Consider the following 20,482-nt stretch of genomic DNA (forward strand, 5'->3'; position numbering starts at 1 on the left):
TTTTCAAACATTTGAATTGAAGCCACTGGTTAAACAAGGATTTACATTTCCAGGTTCCCACACTATGATCCACTGTCTACCAAATTACTGGTTGATATGTAAAGTAAAGTTAAGGGGTTTACTGGGAATGTGTAAGCAATATATATATATATATATATATATATATGAATGCATCCTTTAGTGGGCAAAACCTATCCAGAATATCTCAAATGGTTAAAATGTGCTTTTCAGTACCTCAAGAAATTATTGGGAGCTGTTTTTCCCTCTCTGTGTGGCGCAGAGAGACATCCACACCAGTAGGAGGCGCTGTAGTCATGGAAACTTATCTCCAGGTGTAAAATTACTCGTACAGTTGGGCGCTTTCACCGTCCAGACGGCGACAGGTGCGCTCCTCTCAAAACACAAAAAAAGACTTCATCTTTGATGCAGAAAACCGAGAAGATGATGGAGAATGACCAGTAGGAAAGTTTAAGGAACTTTGTGCGGGCCGAGGTCAAAAGGTAAATCTTAAAAATTGTCTCTCTTTTTTAATTATGTGAAAAAGTGGACGTGACGTGGACTAGTGGACTCTACATCTTGATATGCAGCAGGTACATCCAGCCTGACAGGTGTTACTGACCGAGCTGTTTCTTTTATCTGTTTGTCTCTGTAGAATAATACTGCACTTTTTATTTGTATAGCATATTTGTATACTTGCATGTTTGTTTCACCTGTGCTGATACAAATAACTGTAAGCAAATACTGAGGACTAAAGTGACAATAAAATAACTGGTGGTGCAATACTTCATCAACTCTACTTCTGAGTAAATCAAGGAAGAGTATCAAGAAATGAATTATGCAGAATGAGGAAACAAAAACAATTACTCTTTATATATGCATATATACACAAATAGCCTACAGATAAATTCAAACTAAGTCAAAATAATATGAGAGGAGGACTTCAGGGACTCCTGCATCACCAGGCTCTTTTCATTAGTTCAATATTAAGTGCAGAAAGCATCAAAATGTACTTTTATAACTGTAACAACTTTGCATCTGCTAAAAACAAACAAAAAATAATTGATGCCTTTCACTTACAAAAGGTGTTAGTTTTTTGGGGTTTTGTTCCAAATGTGATATGCTGAAGCTTGGTATTCACACGTTAGTCGGTATGTGTAAAGGCAGTGTATTAGATCATGGCAAGCACACAGTAACACGAAGTTAACCAAATGAAAAGTCTTCAAACAAACAGAAAATCAATTATGAAAATTTCCTCCCACTAGATAGTCAACTCAGAGCAGGAAATAAGGCTTATAGTGCTTTGGGCAAAATTATATTATACACTTTTCGCTAGTACTCCTGCCAAATTTCTAAAATATTTTGGGATGGCAAAACCTGTGTAACATATTAACTTGGATTAAGCACTGCATAGCATTTATAGAGTGAGTGTGTGTGTGTGTGTGTGTGTGTGTGTGTTTGTGTTATGGTATAAACACTGACTGAAGGCCCAGGTGCATTCAAATATTGTTTCACACAGGTGTTTTTTCCACATTTGTGTATAGGCCTTCATGGAGGGTGAGTTTAAAATGTATAGTTGGTCTCTTTTTCTTTTTGGAGTTCACAATTGACTTCACATTGACATTTATCTGTATCATCAAGTGCTGTTTGGTAATTCACACTTAAAATGAACTGAAATAAATGTTTTAGGTCTATTGTATTTTTCCTGTAGTATAAACTGCTAGAAATAAGAAGACTTACAAGACTTCTGCCCCTACTGAATGAATACCCTCAAGTTTAGAGAAGGTTGAGCCTTTTGTAGGTGTGAGGAAAGAAGGGGATATGAAAAAGCACTAACATGGCATTAACACCAAATGTTACTTGTGTATCTCTTTGTCTGTCCGTGTGTGTGTGTCTCTCAGCTTGCATCCAATCAGCCGCTCCATGTGAAACCTATTTGGACACACTGTGAGCTCACCAGTCATCAGTCTCACAATCATGAAGAGGAACAAGCAGATAAACGTCAAGCGTGCCCTCGCTCTGGCAGGCACCTTCACCTTCCTGTGCTCCTGTGCCAAAGCCTGCCTGCTCCCCTTCCTCACCCTGTACTTCAGACAGCAGGGCCTGACTCCTGCGATGACCGGCGTCGTCATGGGGACCAAACACCTCATAACGGTGATGTGGTGCCCCGTGACGAGCCTGCTGTCCAAGCACTACAACAAGAGGCGGACGGTGATCATTGGCTGTCTGGTGTGTTCGGCAGCAGTCGCTCTGGCTCTGCTTCTCATCCCCTCCGCGGATGTAAACACACAAAGCGCCGCCTGCAACGTGTCTGATCGGAATAGCGGTCCGACTCAAGGTGCGGGTGATCACAGGCTCATGAGTAGCGTAGGACCCACGACTCTATCGACTGGAACCCGCCCAAAAATCAACACAACTGCCAATTCTCACACTGGGGTCACTTTTCCTGCGAAGACACCTGGTGGTAATAAATCTGCTCCTGTTGTGATGAACAAAACTTCACAGCATGATAATAAAACACCTCATCCTCAGTTATCTGAGGCGGTCAACAACACTCTTAAAGAGCCCAACATCAGCAGCTCTGTCGTGTTTCATACCACCAGCCCTCTGGCAACTTTAGAGAGGAATAAACGATCCAAGTTTAAATCAGAGGAACAACCAGAGCAGGACAAAGAGAATCATTTTGACTTCATGAGCAGGTTAAAGATGATGTACGCTCAACACAAACTCTTCTTCTTGTTACTCATCACTGTGTCCATGTGGGAGTTTGTTTCAGCCCCTCTAGAGTGGACGGCAGACGACGGCCTGTATGAATATCTCGATTTCGCCGATGCCTCGGACCGATACAGCAGCACCAGGGTGTGGGGTTTACTGGGAGCAGCGTGTGGGGTCGTGGGAGTGGGGTCGCTGGTTAGCCAGTTAAGCTGTCTCATAGCAGGTCAGATCTCCAGGAGCGCCGTACATTTCTTCTGCTATGCTGGTGTGACAGCTCTGGCTCTGCCCGTGGCGACCCTCCTGCCTCTCTACCTGAACAAGAAGCGGGACAAGGCCAACGGGCTACTTAAAGCTGTGCAGCTGGTGCGTGCCTCCCCCCGTGCTCTGCTCTGTACCGTCACCACCCTGCTGGCTGGGATGGCGGGCTCGGCCGTGGATAACTTCCTCTTGTGGCAGATGCAGGATCACGGGAGCAGTGAGCTGCACATGGGATTGTCTCTAGCCCTCGCTCTGCTCTCACAGGCCTCCTTTCCTCTGCTGGCGGGCCGACTGTCCAAGCTCCTCAGCCCAGGACGGGTGCTCGCAGTGGGGGCTGCATGTCTGGGGTTGCAGTGCTTCTATTACTCCTTCCTGTGGGGGCCGTGGGCCGCGCTTCCCGCTCAGGTTTTGAGCTGTTTCAGCAGCGGAGCCCTCTGGTGGGCTGTGAGTGTCCAGTGTGAAGATGTTGCCACACCGGGGGCTGAGAGGAGTGTGAGGAGGGTCTACAGTACGCTCTCTCTAGAGCTGGGAAGCGGGCTGGGGAGCTTCGCTGGAGGGTTCGTGGTCCAGAGGTTTGGGCTGGAGTGGCTGTTCAGAGGAGTCGCAGTGGGTCTGATGGTGTGGTGTGTATGTCTGCCTCTGCTCCAGTGGAAAGCTCCTCGCCAACGCAGGATTAACTATTCTCGCCTTTTGGCAACTGAAGCAAGTGAAGCCAGCGACTCTGAGTCTGAACAGGAGAGAGACTGGCTGGATAAAGCAATGGAAGATGACAAAAGCAATAACAACTATGGAAGGAGGATAAACCACTGAACTGCACAGCGTGACAGCATTAAGTGATGCGTTAAAGCATTTACTACAGTAGATGGAAGGGATTAACTTCATAGAATAAATTGTGTCAACATGGAGTCAGATGGTTTTGCACTCTCACTTACAGACATGTCACTCTTAATAATAGCGGGACAATCGATTTCCTTCCCTAACAGGTTCATGCTGACTTTTAACTCTCATTATGTCATCTTTTGCATTAGAATTAAATGTCGTGGCATCTCATCTGTCTGTCTTGGTGTTTCATCAGCCTGCAAGTGACAGACTCACTGATGGATTTTGGGATTCATCTCCAAGCCTCCTGAGCTCCGAACATTTGCATAAGCAGTCATTCTTTATAAAGCAAACAAGGGAGCAGGATTATAGGTGGGCAGAAGGAGGACTCAGTACCACCAGGCAAGTCAACAGCTCATCATGACAATAAGAACACTGAATCCTTTCACAGGGAGTGTAAATACAACACGTATACACAAGGTGAGGCTAGACTACACTTGGTATCCTCACCACACCCACAGTCGGTTTACCTTCCTCTAAAGTCACCACTAACTGTTTTTTTTGGAATCTAAACAGTGTGTGGCCTGATAAAAATAATTAAACAATTAGCTTTCAGTGATGTGTATTTACCTGCAGCACATTCAAACCCACGTCCGAGTGTTCAGATTGTTGTGTTATGCAGTCGTGTGCAGATGTGCAGTACCAGTCAAAAGTTGGTTGGACAAACCTTTCCCATTCTCTTGAATTAAAAAGCATCTCAACTTTTGACCGGTACTGTATGCAGAACATTTAGAGGGCATCTGTGTTTGCAAATATGTGACAGAAAAGCTTTGTGTAACCTGTATTTGAGTTAGTATTAAACATACCTTGTGTCAATAGGTTCATTTTGACTTGTTAGGAAACAAGATAACACTTTTGACACAGTTGTATTGAGTTAGAAATGTTAAACCTGTAATTACTATGTATCTATGCTAAATATATATAGTAATAATGTTATTCAGGTTATTTTCTTTTGCCCATAAAGTTTCATATGATGGGTCCGCTGAGTTATTTGAATTTAAGCTGTTGCTAACATGGATACTGTGAAGAGTAAACTAATATGCTCAAAGAATGATGTATCTTCTTGTTGCTGCAAATATCTAAAAGTATTACATCTGAAAAATGTCGGTAAATGTTGGTGTGTGACTCTAACATGATCTCCCTTGTATATTTGCAATCAATAGATAATCAAGCGGTCGCTGACTTCACATGAAATTGCAACCAGCAGCCAAAATAAATGTTTGCTTTCCATCCAAATCATGTGATTCAAGAAAGATATCCTCATTCCTGAACCTCCCTCTGCTTTAAACACAAACATTGCTCACCCATTATAGAAACAATAATGAGTCTGCGTCTTGTAATATTCTTGTTCTGTCATATAATTTGAATGATATGAGTTTCTGGCAGTGGTGAGAATGATCTGACTGTCAGTTTACACACAGCTGTGGAGTAAATGAATGAATGAACGCTTCTCCCAGGTGTGGGACAGTGCTACCTGTGGCCCAGCGACAGCCCCCGCATGCAGACAGATGCACGCTGCGCTCCCCCGAACATCTGTCTGGCTCCGCAAAGGGCTCGGCTGCATAAAATCAAGTCATCCCCAGTACGTCGTTAACAGCTGAACTCAGGCGTGATGTGAGACTCATGATGAAAGACAGCCTCGATTCTCCCGTGGAGAGTGCTGCTGTAGTGGTTAGAGCGCAGCAGACCATTAAAATATCAGATGTGTGTCATTTCAATCATTCTGTCCGTGATGTTGTTTGTTAAGCATATGGAGGAAGAGACTGAATAAATTTCTGAATTTCATGCGCACTTTCTTGCTTTTCTTTCAATCTGCACTCGGATGTTCAAAAAGTGCTTCATGTTTTTTTCTCTTTGTGTAACCACTGTTGATATAATTTGTGCTCACATTTTATCTGCACATATTTTTTTTCTACACTCGTCATTCTCCACGTTCACAAACTTGAATTCTTATAGTGTTTTCCAGGTTCACAAGATTACAGACTTAATCTCACTAAAGTCAGCTTCACAAGCTCAAAATCTTTTATCCACTGATTTAATCCCAGACATTTCAGCCATGAGAAGTCAGCTGTTTTCATGGATTCATGTGTAGTTTTCCACGTTTCTTACTTTCTGTAGGTAATCATCGGGCGTGTTATAGTCTGTGTCGGTCAGCAGGTGGCGCCTCGGAGCGGTGGTCAGCTGCATCAGGTCCTCAGTGCTGAGCATGAGATCCACCACTGTGGGTTTGATTCAGCATCTGCTGGCAGCTCCGCCTGCACTCCCTCACATGTAACGACAATGCTGCATGGACTCTCAGCCAATACGTTCTAATACTTATTTTCAGGCAACAGTCAGTTTAAACTTGTTTTGTGCAGAGTGTCTGAAAGGGACAGTATTTTTTTGAAGAAATATGGAAAAAGAGAGAAAATCATCTAAACAATACGGTTCTTTGGAAATGACCCAAGTGGACGGAGCGACGGAGAAACCAGGTGAGTTTTGAGTGGCGTCCACTACAGATGTGTTGTGTGTAAATTGAAGAGGATGCATGCTTAGTAGTGTTACTGAATAATGTAGCACCAACTTTCAGCAGAGAGCAATGAAGCTCCAGGTCCCTGCAGATCTTCACTGTCAGCATGTTGAAGTCACCTGTCAGCAGGGCTGTAGTCAGGATTATACACACTGGGGGGTTTAGACTTGTTGCCCCTAGTATGTCATATATGTTATGAAGTAATGCAATCTACATGTAGCCTATTGGTGGCCTCCCACAGTGTCAGGAATGCAATTATGCAATACTGGCATCATTTTAATTCATTTACTTTTCTTGCCTTATTTGAATCAGAAAAGGCAACCAGGTCTATCATTTCTAAATAATTGCCATGAAGATTTCTGAGAATATTTATGTTATTTGGTACAATCAGAGATAGTGTTCAATGGTCTGATTAATTCAAATTAATTGCTAGATTAAAATGATATTTTAATCACTGCACAGCAGGTCAGCTGAATATACAAAAGTGTGAAATGTGTCTAAAGGCAAGCAAAATTCTAGTAATAATAATAATAATTGAGCTTTTTTTTTTCTTAATATATTTCGATATACCTACCACTGGTACCAGATAAATAATCCCCAGAAAACCACTAGGAAACTTTTCGGATTTTAGACCCATGGGTGTTGGACCCCTAAAATCAAGTTACAAAATCTACGGGAAACATATCAGGTTATTAACTCAGATACAGATAGAGGGTGTATTGATCCTTCATTTCTCCTGAGCTCATCTAAATTAATGTATCCTATAAAAATATATACTTATTATTATTATTATTATTATTATTATTATTATTATTATTATTATTATTATATCTGTTTGTGACTCACTATATTCATTTTGGCCACAAATATAACACTATGAGTACATTTTCAGGTTATTTTGGCCACTCAAACTCACTGCATGTCTGTCAATCTTTAAAATGAAAATGGACAAACATTCATTGAGAATATAAAAAGAGAAAATGTAAGAAATAGCCTTGAGATGGTAGACACAGATGTAGACCCAGGCAACAAATAGTTAAACTGTCCCTAATAGGCTACTGACATCAGTTAAATGTGATTTAGACATATCGTGAAGCACAAAGGGAATGACATCTAAAGACAACATGTATTTGCACAAACCTGATGTAGAATAAGTATATTTAAAAGTGTCAGCATGGCATTAAAGGCCAAGGACAAATTTGACAAATGTCTTGGAGCCTGTTGTAAGGCTTGGAGTGAATAATGCAAACAGGAACTCATCACTGCCAGAAATACCAACCCAACCACCGATAATTAATGGGTGTGTAGTAATACACATGCGGACAAATAAAGTTGTGGCATCACTAGACACTTGTGTGGGTTTGGCAGGTTGTGTGTTTGTGCAGCTCTGATATCTCCAGTGATTCACTTTGTATAATTGTAATGTCTTTTCATACAAGGTCAGGTAATTAAAAGCCAATCCGAGCTGCTGGATGACTCATCGCTCCTGGTGAGGAGTGGGAGGCTGCAGGAGGGAGGGGGAGGGGGGGGGGCAGTGCAGTTATTCAGTGATGCTGAAATGCTGTAAGAATCACAGGAGGGGGAAGTATCCTCAGAGCTCAGATCAAATCATTACAGGATGGTGCATTTGATCCACAGTGTTAATGTTTAGAGCTGAACAAGGATCATTGGACTGTTCAATTCAGAATTTCATTGGTTTTGGGATTACCTGTAGATATTTAGGAAGTTTTTAAAATGTCAAGAGTCTCTCGAGACCCTTGATAAACAACGCAGGTGCTTTATTGAACATATTGAATGCAATAAATTAGTTTGCTATAGTTCTTTAGAGGAAATACACTCACTCACTTTCTTCCTAACAGTTAGATGAGAGTATCAATACTTCTCATCTAACTCAGGAAATGAGAACTCCTGTAAAATGTTGACCTATGGTATTCAATCATTATGCCACTGTATGTAATCATTATGCCCGATATGTAATGCTAGTGAGCCAGCATGCAAAATACCAGAGCCTGGAACTGAACCATTTAATGTCGTTAAAAAAGGTTATTACTTAAACCTTTGCTTTTCCTGTGATTCAATGTCGAAGTGTTTGCTGTTGTTCTGCAGTTCATTATGTTGAGATCGAGCTTATATTGATCCTGGTATCCTCCCTGCTCACATGCCATCACTGATCCTTTAATGGAAATGTATCTTTGCTCTACTGAGGACTCCTGAGGATAACAGGTGTTTTATTTGTTTGTTTATGCAGTCGCCACATTATGATAGAGTTACTATGGCTTGTCTCAGGCAACAGATTTAAACAGATGACAGCTGATATAATAAAAACACTGCTTATTGATAAAGTGATGGTTCTTGTAAAACAGCTCCAGGTCACATGACAGGAGGAACTGCCAGCCTCGATTTCACCTGAAATCACTCTACTGTACACTGTATGGGTTTCTTTACATTCAGCACTATAAATTTGGCACAAGAAGAACTGAAATCTCACAATCCCATCATCAGACCCCGATGAATGTGTCTTTCTTTCAGCTGAAGATGTCATTTCGATGGCCGACTCCACAAATACAATCGGGGACATTGAAGGAGAGCTGTTCAAAATCGAGCGGATACGAGACATCCTCGTGCGGAGAGAATCGGAGCTGAGATACATGTAAGATCTCCTTCTTCGATATTTAAATGCATCTCAAAACACAACAAACACATAACTACAGATCATATCTAGGTTGTTTTTTTTTAAATGTTCCCAAATGGTGTTTTTGGAGGAGCTGGGGGTTTTTTTGAGGAGGGGTTTTTCACATTGTGACAAACAGTGACGGCATTAGACCCCAAGGGGATAATACATGCTCCTCTTCTGTCATGTGATGTTCCACTGTTTGGTCCTCTGCACCCACACATACAGCAAAGCTCTGCTGTACAGGGATCTCAATGCACAGACATACTGTTAGCGGTCCCTCAGGGAATATGAGAAGATGCACCACGACTGTCAGACACCAAGACTGAGAGCAGCCATGTGCATGATGGCAGAAAGTGTGTGAAGAAAACATAAAAAGGAGTGTTATTTAAGGTCTTCTTGCACACACACACACACACACACACACACACATACACACATCACACACATACATATCCACTGTTTTTTCAGATCTAAAAAGATGCCCTTTTCTCCTTTCTCTCTCATCCTTGCTTTTAATTATTTTCACTCTTTCTGTGAGGATGAAGGTGGGGGCGACCAGCACTGCATAATGTAGCATGGCGATGAATCAGAGAAGTAGAGGATAATGACTTTTGCTTGGGGTATCGCTGCTCAAACCTTTAAAATGACTAGTCTGAGCCTCCACAATCAAATCAAAGTGGTGTGGTTCATGACAACATATATCAGGGTGAAAGGTGACGAGCAATCCCAGCTGATCCCGCTGTGCATGTGTTGATATGTATGATATGAACTCTGCAGCACAGACAGTAATTGCAGATATCATGGGATGAGGGGCATTTGATAAAACAACGAAACTCTACAATGTGGAAACTAATTACTCTTACATTCCTGAGGTAGAATTATAGTAATAATAATTACAGTCAGATCTGATTGGTTTGAAATTTTGGGAAATTTGCTTTGGTAAAAAGTTTGATGACTTTGAAGAGTTGGGCAAGAAACACTCCAAAAACTCAATTCCAGACATGTTTGACAATACTTTTTAGAAATTATGGGAAATATTTGAGTTCTTTTTTTTCCACTGTTAAAAAATTATTAGTGTTTTGTTTTTTTAGTTTTTTTTTTTACCACTGCTTCCGTAAGGATAAGGCTGGGCGATATGGACAAAATCAAATATCGCAATATTTTTGACCAAATACCTTAATATCAATATTGCAGCAGTATTGGAGGGATTTCTGGTGCTTTCACTAAATATTTACACAATGAGAATTCTGGATAAATAACATCAGTAATGTGAATATAAAGAATAAGTAGGTAAAAAGCAGCTAGAACAGTCTGTTGAGTTCATAAAATGACATCATTGTACTATTAAAACCAGGAAAAGAAAATATGCCATATCACCATATTACAATATCCAAAATCTAAGATGATGTCTATCTCATATTATGATATAATATCAATATATTTACCAGCCCTACTTTGGTGATTGATGCAGCGCCATCCTTTAGGCTGATTATGACATGAACAAAACTTCTTTCATATAAATAAATTTGGAATAAACACTCCTGGGTGGGAGCATATGACTCATCCTGAAATATAAACTGCTGAAGTACACTCAAGTGAAACCCATTTTATTAAATCAACAGCTCAGAGTATATATTTCTATCAGAGTCATTTTCCTCTTTTTGCCATCACTGTAACAGCAGCTCCTCCACACACTTAAACACACACACACACACACACACACACACACACACACACACACAGACAAACACTCATCTGACAGGCTCCTGATGTTTTGAAATCCGCATCAGAGTCAGACGGTGAAATGAGATCTGATACTGTCAGGTGTGATTCATTCACGGAGGGCAGCGTAGCGGCATTATTTCAGCTAATAAACTCAGGGATCTCACAGCCATCTGAGCCTAACATCTGAGTCCAGTGTTGTTTTGTTTGATAAGCACATCTTTTATAAAGGTACAAAGGAAATTACTTTGTTACTATAATGTAAAGTATATTATACGTTTTTACGCCCCTTGAAGAGACACTATCTTTATTTGCATTAATGTCTTATGTCCTGATCTTTTCTTATCTGAAAGCCTTTTTGTGCTTTCCTTATTTAATAATGAGGCTATATTAACGAGCACTTAATTGCAAGTAACTATGTCATTTTGACAGTGAGATGGGTAGAAAATCATGCCTTACTCTATGGCTGCCTTGCAGGGAAAGCAGCCCCAGTCAAAGGATTGTTTGTGTCATTGCGCTCATGACTGACAGCTACCAGTGTCACTCTGTCAAACTGATGCCACTTAACATTCATCAGATTATGCTGCTGCTGCCTGTAGGGATTTCTGTCACAGTGGAACAACAGGATCCTGGTGAAAAATACACAGATGGAGATGCTGTAAATTTAATGTGAATGCTTTTGCCTCAAATACTCCTCAATACAACAACATAGGAAGTTTGATACTGTAGGTTATATTTATTGATGCTGTATGTTTTTCTTTGAAGTGCATCTTCTCTAGTCCTAATTATCCATAAAAATAATAAATAAGACAGTAGAAATAAAATTTTCCCCATTATTAAGACACTGATGCGTGAGAAAAACATGTCACGTTCCAGAGAAAATCAGATAGATCAAGAAAAAAACGTATTCCTTCAGTAATATATCATTTTTACACTAGAATAAGCTGATTTCCTGTGAAGCATCTGTTCATGGTTTTGGGGGACTTTTTCCCCCCTTTGTTTGTTTCTTTGCATGTAGGATGGATGACATTCAGCTCTGCAAAGAAATCACAAAGCTTAAGAAGGAGCTGCAGAAACTTGTCTCAATTCCAGGTAAGATAAAAAGCAGTCGCTGCCTTCCTTTGTGGTGTTTGTCACCAGCTGTTCAACCTGCAGACACTTTGCAGACTTTTGGTTGGTATATATACTGTTTTTATTTGCTGTATTTTCATTGAAGAGACACATAAAGACCTTCCAACAGTAATACTCCACAGAATGTATACCGTGGTCCGTGACTATAGTACTGACTGTTTTATGGTCCTAAAATGTAAGATTTATCATTTTAACACTCTGTCAGGGTTGTATTTTAAGTCTTGTCATGTGTTTTTTTTTTTGACCAGACAAAGACAAGTCCAAGGAGGACAGGGAGAGGGAAGAGGACGTGCTGCAGCAGATCAACAAGCTGGTGGAGACCAGAGACTTCCTCGTGGATGACGTGGAGTTTGAGAGGCTGAGGTGAGGTCATTAAATCAATTGATGGAAAATGACTTTGACTAAGTGGTATTATACTGACTCACAGGCCCCACGCAGACATTACAGTGCTGTGTGTTGATAAGACAATGGGTTTTCATTAAGACTAATTCTAAAGGCTTAAATCTTCAGATTGGTGCCGTAGCTCATTTTAACAATTTAACAATGAGCTTTTAGCATGTTGTTACATTTTTGTCCTCTGACCATGACTTTTGACCCCTCACACTTTATTGATGCTTCACCTTTTGAGTCACTTTTCAGTACCTGTGCTGTCTGAATCTGCCATGTGACAGGATCTGCTGGACAAATGGCCTCATCTATTGTTATTGTGAAGAAATTCACATTATTGACGTTTTGATTGTTCTCAGAAAAACTGCAGGGTGTGTGAGAGGCCATCTTCCTTTATTATACATTGTGGATGTGAAAAAAAGGAATGAGGAGACATCACACGTCATGCACAGTTGATTAAAATCCTCTTCTAGAGGACTAGTCACTCCAACCTAGGTTTCTCTCAAATGCTGTCCGGTGACATTTAACAAGATGTAACAAATAAAATTTAAAAAAGGAAATCTTCTTCTTCTCAGGGAAAGAGAGGAAGACAGAGAAATGGCAGCTTTCTTAGAGTCCAGATTTCCAAAGAACTCGGCTATGAAAGGTGAGTCTAACCACGAGGCTGTCATTTGCAACAAAGAGTCCAATAAAACATAAAAACAAGTTAGTTACCTTTGTAGTCACCATTTAGTTCCACTTGTGACATTTTTGTGAGAGGATGAAGACAGTTGGGACAGGGGTGTACTGCTACTGGTTGTTCAGGTGTCATCCCTGAATTAGGATTAGGGTTAGGGTTATTTTTCAATGATTAATTCAATACTCACATAGACATTGAAAGATTTATGAGTTACTATAATTGTTCCTCATCTCCATACTTCCTCATAGATTCCAAACTTACAGAGGGATATTTACTAAGTGCGTCGCAAATTACTATATTTTCTGCAGCTGAAACTTCAATATTTGCCTTTAACATTGGCCAGATGTTAATAATAAAATGAATGATGGCTGAATTCCATTTAGCCGCTTCAGTTTCAGGGTCCTGGTGTTGTTCATACTGGCTCGTGATCATGCTGTGGTGAATAAGAGTTTACGGTTGCGTCTCCTTGTCAATCAGGTGCTTTGCAAGATCAGAAGGCGGCGTCCAAATCGCAGCAGATGTCAACGCCGTTCATCACTAAAACTGGACTTACACTACTGAAAGACTGCTGCGGCTTCACCTGCTCCATCATGTAACACGCCGCCCAGACGAAAGCAGGATTCTACCTGAAAATGTGTGTGTGTGTGTGTGTGTGTGTGTGTGTGTGTGTGTGTGTGTGCGTGCGTGCGTGTGTGTGTGTGTGTGTGTGTGTGTGTGTGTGTGTGTGTGTGTGTGTGTGTGTGTGTGTGTGTGTGTGCTCATCATGTAATGGACGTGTATTACTATACTTTATGTGATTTGCTACTGTGAAATACAGTGTTTGTATATCTTGCAGCAGGGAAGCTGACTAGCTTGTTGATATACTAATGGTTCCTGTCACATTAAGGTAATTACATATTATAACAGCTGCTCTGACAGTGCAATTATCCATTTGTGATGTACGAGACACAGTGAGTGTAGACGTCCCTCAGAGAACAAACTATACTAGCTTATCTTCCTTTGCCACTTGCTGAGGGGAGCTGATTATTATAATAACACTATAGGGGTGCAACTAGTGATCATTTGAATTATTGATTAATCAGTTTTTTATTACTATTAATCAACAAATCATTTGATTAGTAAAATATAAGCTCATAAACAATAATATAAACCTGCAAAAAGCAACAAATCACCACATTTGAGAAAACAATTGGATCATTTTGATTCATAAAAGACTGTAAAAGACTAATCCATCATCATTTTAACACTATACATTATTATTTCACTATTTACACGAAGGATATTTAGAATTGTTGCCAGTCTTGAGATGGGTTTGGTTAAGAGTAGCCTTAAAATGTAGAAGACATGCAGTATATTCAGGACACTTTTGTGAAAAAACAAGTAAAAATGCAGAAAACCTTGTGCATCCTGCTTTCCTGTTCCAAATATAGTACATGTGATTGAAATCATTTGCCAGCTGCTACTCAGTGATTCATCAGTCCACAACTTAAACCAAAGTTTTTTGTCTGAGCTGCATGTAATTCGTACTATGCCTTACAGCGTGTTTTGTACAAAGCATTTTCACACATACGTCACAAATCATTGTGTCTACGATGTTGTATAATTTTGTGCGACTGACTATGGGAATGATCATCTTTGCACTGCTGTTATAATAAAGACTTTTAATGCTCTTCCTTTCTCAGTGCTGTATATTTGTCTTGAACTAATAACAGGCACACAGTACATTGTAGTACCTTGCAGTGCAATTAGTTTTGCAAGAATTCTCTCACACACACACACGTTTGTTTTTATATCCTAGTGAGGACACTCATTGACATAATGCATTCCCCAGCCCCTTAACCTAACCTTAATCATCACAACTAAATGTCTTAACCCAATCATTACCCTAAACTGAACTCAAACCCAATTGTAACATGAAATTTAAAACCAAGTCTTAACACTCAAGTTGCCCTTCGAAGTTGTGAGGACTGGCCAAAATGTCCCCACAATACTGGTTTTCAACTGGGTTCTTTCATAGATAGAAATACATGCACGCACGCACACACACACACACACACACACACACACACACACACACACACACACACACATCAGAGACATCTGAGTGTTATGAATAAAATGCAATGCCCACCATTTCTGTGCAACGCTGACAGAATGGTTTCCCAGCTGATGTTGGCCATCTGCTCTCTGTAGCTGAGATGATCCTCCAGGTGTACACACTGTTTTTATTGTCAATTAGAAATCATTTTTCAAGTGTAGTAATTATTTTCAAGTTCATTTTCATGTTCAAAGAGGTTGTGTTTCCTCACCTTTTTTTCTCTGACCTTCTGAGTCAGAATGTCAACTTGGCCGCAGATGACGTACCTGTAGCATTACTGTGGTAGGAGAGGCTGTTTCTTTCAAATTAGGGATGTTTTCTTCCAGCTGATCCACAAAATTAGTCTCCAGGGAGCTTTGTTCCAAGGCTTTCAGAAACCTCTACAATAAAAGTGGATCAATTAAAATTGTATAGACCAGATGCTTTATTTGAACTTGTAGGACTTAAAAAACAGTTAAACTTCATTTCCTGTAAGCTCTACGACCGCATCAGGTGGTCTTTTACTTCCAATTTAATGCTTAACTATATCTCAGCTTGTCACCAGAAACGAAAGGAAGCCATGACATAGCCTTGTGTTACCATCTTGTGTGTTACTGCCATGACAACGGAAGGAGCTGGTGGAGTGTATGTGTGTGTGTGTGTGTGTGTGTGTGTGTGTGTGTGTGTGTGTGTGTGTGTGTGTGTGTGTGTGTGTGTGTGTGTGTGTGTGTGTGTGTGTGTGTGTGTGTGTGTGTGTGTGTGTGTGTGTGTGTGTGTGTGCGTGTGTGGTGATGATGGTGCTGAGGAGAGGGAGTCATAATTGTTCAGTGTGGTGAGGAGAAAACCAGATGGTTTCAGCTCTACATAAGTCACCTCAGCTGCCATCTTCCACCTCTCACAATATTCCACACACACACACACACACACACACACACACACACACACACACACACACACACACACACACACACACACACACACACTGATGACTCATACAGTGGACGTAGATGTGTTTGGCATCCAATAGCAAGACCACTGTCTTTCCATAGTCATATAAATGTTCCTGATGGAGTATTTTGTCTGAAGAATACTCTGTTTTAATAGAAAATATGCACATGTGAAGATAAATATAAGCTAAATTTGGTGTCCATGTTTTTAGCTTCTTTCAATATTCAATATAAAAAAAAACTATTTTGTCGCAAAAAAGGGATTTAGTTATGCTTATAGTCTTTTCATAAATTCTGTTTAATGGAGCACTGACAGAACATATATATGTAGATGACTGTACATGCTGTGCTGTTGTATTTCACTATAAAGAAAGCCCACACTGCTTTTGCCCAAGACTCTTTTCCTTCAATAATGTGGTCTGTTTTGTGGTTTCATTCTCATGGCAGCTGATAAAGGCCGTCACAGTTGGTTGCAGATTAACAGACCTGTGCACAGGCTAGCAACACTCTCCACTGTATTTAATTTGCAGGCTGAGAAGACTAATCAGGGGGCTACATAGTGTGAATATAGACAAGTTACTGCCAACCCACTCTAATTGGAGGCTTGTGAAAAAGCTGCTTGTTCTTGTATGCAGCGTTGGCTGAGACATTAAATGGTCCCTGGAAAGGTGATATCATGCTTCGCCAGTTTTCTCTCTTTTTTTTTTTTTAACAGCTTTGACTCTACATTTCCTTTGAAAAGTTTTAATAAACCCAGACTCAGTTTTGAAGCAGACCAATCAAATGATGGTATTTTTTCTGTGTATGTAAGGCTGCATAGACCTCCGGCAGTTTATGTTTTGTCCCCTCCTGGCAATTGCCTCTGACATTTACTCCGGGGATATTAAATGAGAGATCTTTTTGTGTGTACATGTCAGCTACTGAGAGTTGTGAAAGGGAAGAAAATAGAGTGATAAAAGGTTCACACGGAAGGAAGGAGGAAGTGAGGGATGGCAATGAAGCACAAAGGTGGCAGAGAGGAAATCTGCGAGGTGTCTATAGCAGTTTTCACAAGTGTTATTTTATACAGCAATTTGAAACTCACACTCTCTTACACTACTGTCTCTCATATGACCATCGTCGACTTTTTGGGGAGGAGAATTAGGAAGTTGCTCTGGTGTACTAGTGAGAAATTGGATCAATACTAATGATTTAATGAGAAGGTTCCTAAGAAAAAAAAATCCTAACAAGGTGAGTCTGATTCAGTCAGATAGGCTTTTATTTCAGAAACTCCCTGTATAAAACTCCAACCCAAATTTATTTTACCTTGTATTATATTGAAAACATATATGAGTGGTATCAACGTGTCCTCCAGCCTCTCACAGCAAAGGGCTCAGCCAAATTGATTCATTTTCTGCAGAAGAAAGAATAGGATTTGTCAGACAGTGACATGCTTCTGAATAGTAAGATATCCATTTATGTCCTGAGTTGACGTTGGTATCAAATTGACAGTGATGTCTGAGACATTTCAACCGCACAATATTTACATTTCCCTATATTGTGCATTGGATACTAAGAATACTTTTATTGATACCCCTGAAAAAAATGATAATAGCAAAATAATAACATTAATAATCTGTATGAATACCTGTATGACTTTGACTATAAACATGATCATTTCTTAAATTTCTTATTATATTTTTCATTTCATTTAACAGTGTCAGATGTTCATATTGAATGTGGCTAAAGTCTCAAATAATGAAGTAAATGTACGCAAATAGCACTGGCTACAGACTGCTCTGAAGACTGGGTTTCTGATAGTTTTTTCTACTTTCAGCCCAAGCTGACATCAGCCTGTGACAGATTTCTATATATGGTCATCTGCTCCATGCACAGTGCACCAGTTTCCTCTTCTGCGCCACTAACAATATGGCGTTTTCCCATTGGTTTGGGTTAGCCACAATGAGCCATGATTCCATTACACAGCAGGTCAAACATCACTGGCATTTCTAGTGCTTTTTCCCCCAATATGCACTCCATGTAGTGCCACCCTACTATGCTTCTGATTGGCTAGTACATGTTTCCTTCATTGGTTGTGTTGGTTAGGTTTAGGCATGAGGATTGAGAAGGTTGGTCAAGTGAGGTTTGACTGAGAACCATTTGCAACAATAGTCCGAGTTCTCTCTGTGAGTTAAGAGTTATTATGAATACTATTAACACTTGTGCTAAAAAAGCCATGAATGCACTCCTCTAAATAATAATAGTAATTAATGCCAGGCATCTGTGATAATATCCGCATCACACTACTACAGTAGCATAGCAACCTTTGAGGTAAAACAGACAAGGCACATTGGTTGCAACCATGCTGCAGGATTACCTCACAGTACATGTAACTTGTATACCTTATAAATATAAAATAATAATCAAGATTCATGAATATGCAACCATTTCTCAAAAGATGATGAAAGAAATGTAACAGCAGGTGAACTGGAATTATCAGTGTTAGGACACCTGGCTCGCCCTCATTTGTGCAGGAAGACGGAACAATGAACTCTAGTTAGATAGCACTTTGAGCAAAACCTCACATGTAATGAAAATATTTTCTTGAAGGAAATGATGCCATCTGTGCCACCGCCAGAATTTCGACTCTTTTATGATCCCCCCCCCCCCCCCCCCCCCCCCCCCCCCCCCCCCCCCCCCCCCCCCCCCCACACACACACATAAGCCGCATATGGTTTTCTGTAATGGGCAGGACTGTATCATCTCTGCCGGTGTAAACAGAGGAGTGGGTTGTGCATCAGCAGTGAGAGTAACAACTGTAATCTCTGTTGTTTACTGTGCTGTGAGTCACTGTGTCTGAGTCACTCACATCATGGTCATGATCAAACACAACAAATGCTGTGCCCTGTGTCGGAGAAAGTAACATTTGTGTGAGTAAACAAATGGAAATTTCTTGTATTTTTCACTCACTCATCCTTGTGTTTTCTTGCTGTAATAGAGGGTCTGGAAGTTTATTATTTCTGAGTGATATGGAAATAAACACTCAGATGTCTGTAACTTCAGAGAGTGTATAGTTTATCTATGCTGTAGTATTACCTGCCTCCAGAGTTACTACGTAGTAATTTGATTTAACACAAATGGATTTGGAAATATACAGCATACAAGCACGAAAAGGAAATTATGAATGTCTTAAAACTAGATTTTCTCAAAGGGACCCTCTTCAAGACAGGACCTCAAATTCAGAACCCACCTGAACGCCTCTAATGTGACATTGTCCCAATAATTAAAGCAGTTAACACAAAGTGAGCCTGGAGTTCAGGCATTATAACCTGATGTGCTCAAATGTGAAATCCAACAGTGCACCCATGTGGCAGAGAACCACACACACACACACCACATTATGATCCATACGGACTCCCCTATGATCTATCCCATCTGTTAAATTTCATTTTGTCTTTTTTCTTTGTCAATAACTCCACACACAACTCAGAATCAGTATGAGTAATGGCCAAAACTATGTATGTTTTCTGTCCAGCACAGCAGTTCATTCTTGACTTAACAAGCAGCAGCTGACAAAACAACAGAACTGTAGGTGTCCAAACCTTTCATTACTCTGAGATTATTTTTTGCTTTTATTTGACAGTTGAAAATATAGAGAGACAGGCCACAAAGTTATGTGGTATGTGATTTAAGGGCTCCATTATGAGCACGTTTAGGACTTCTTGTCCATGTTGTCTTACAAGCTCAGCTTGATATTGTGCTGTAAAGCCCCAGAACCAGCAAGAAGGCCTGGAGCTGCATGTGGTTATTTTGTCAACAGAAAGATAAAGAATGAACTTTCAAGCTGAATACATGGTGAGAAGTCCTCCAAGTGCTCAGAATAGTGGATTAAAGTAATGGAATAATGCTTGAACATCTACAGTTCAATGACAACTGAGAAAACTCCATGTACTGATGAAGATGGTGCTACAGTCAAGAACTCTAAACAAGCAAGTAAGTGGACCTTGAGTTGAGTTATTCCTTTAACAGTATATGGAAATATACTTCCAGTGTTAAATGGACACATCATAGATTTTGCACATGAAGTTCAGTGTGTTCAGCCTGTGAGAGCAGTTATATAACATCATCTATGGCTCTGGAGGAGCTTTCAAAAGCAAAAATAAATACTGTAACCTGATACCATCAGGGTTAATTAGCTTAGATGAAAGACACTATAGAGTCACCATATGGGATTATTAGCTCCAGCATTTCTGGAGCAACTGACCCATAGTTAGGATATCTCCACCTCTGCTGCAATATTTTCTGTGGCCCTGTTGTTTTGTTTCAAACATATCTATATACATGGCCTACTTACTTATAAGAAATACATTCACGGGTCAGAGAGGTGTTTCCTATTGAACACTTTTCAATATAATACACTCCAGTACACCACCATCACCACCCACTACGCCCTCAATCATGAATATAGTACAAAGTAGAATTTATGACAGAGCTTTTGTATTGGATTGCATCAGATTGCACAAGTCTA

General features: G+C 40.3%; 2 protein-coding genes across 2 annotated transcripts; both read left to right on the forward strand.

Moving 5' to 3' along the window:
• The first annotated feature begins 377 nt into the window (after nucleotides 1–377).
• mfsd6l (major facilitator superfamily domain containing 6-like) lies at nucleotides 378–5,526 on the forward strand. Its single transcript, XM_062439028.1, has 2 exons — nucleotides 378–500; nucleotides 1,899–5,526. Exon 2 carries the CDS (start codon nucleotides 1,975–1,977, stop codon nucleotides 3,778–3,780), a length of 1,806 nt encoding a protein of 601 aa, XP_062295012.1. The 5' UTR covers nucleotides 378–500; nucleotides 1,899–1,974; the 3' UTR covers nucleotides 3,781–5,526.
• Nucleotides 5,527–6,241: 715 nt separating this feature from the next.
• Nucleotides 6,242–13,547, forward strand: zgc:171844 (uncharacterized protein LOC100151763 homolog). The gene is made up of 6 exons (XM_062439439.1): nucleotides 6,242–6,320; nucleotides 8,888–9,008; nucleotides 11,773–11,846; nucleotides 12,134–12,248; nucleotides 12,848–12,918; nucleotides 13,429–13,547. Exons 1-6 carry the CDS (start codon nucleotides 6,242–6,244, stop codon nucleotides 13,545–13,547), a joined length of 579 nt encoding a protein of 192 aa, XP_062295423.1.
• Nucleotides 13,548–20,482: the final 6,935 nt, after the last annotated feature.

Source organism: Scomber scombrus, chromosome 18 (genome assembly GCF_963691925.1).
Source record: "Scomber scombrus chromosome 18, fScoSco1.1, whole genome shotgun sequence".
NCBI lineage: Eukaryota > Metazoa > Chordata > Actinopteri > Scombriformes > Scombridae > Scomber > Scomber scombrus.

What these genes read in the sequence shown, in the direction of transcription:
- mfsd6l (XM_062439028.1), top strand. Translation starts at nt 1,975, where the DNA reads ATGAAGAGGAACAAGCAGATAAACGTCAAGCGTGCCCTCGCTCTGGCA.
- zgc:171844 (XM_062439439.1), top strand. Translation starts at nt 6,242, where the DNA reads ATGGAAAAAGAGAGAAAATCATCTAAACAATACGGTTCTTTGGAAATG. An exon ending in GAATCGGAGCTGAGATACAT is followed by an intron (nt 9,009 to 11,772) that starts GTAAGATCTCCT and finishes CTTTGCATGTAG; the next exon opens with GATGGATGACATTCAGCTCT. An exon ending in GAAACTTGTCTCAATTCCAG is followed by an intron (nt 11,847 to 12,133) that starts GTAAGATAAAAA and finishes TTTTTTGACCAG; the next exon opens with ACAAAGACAAGTCCAAGGAG.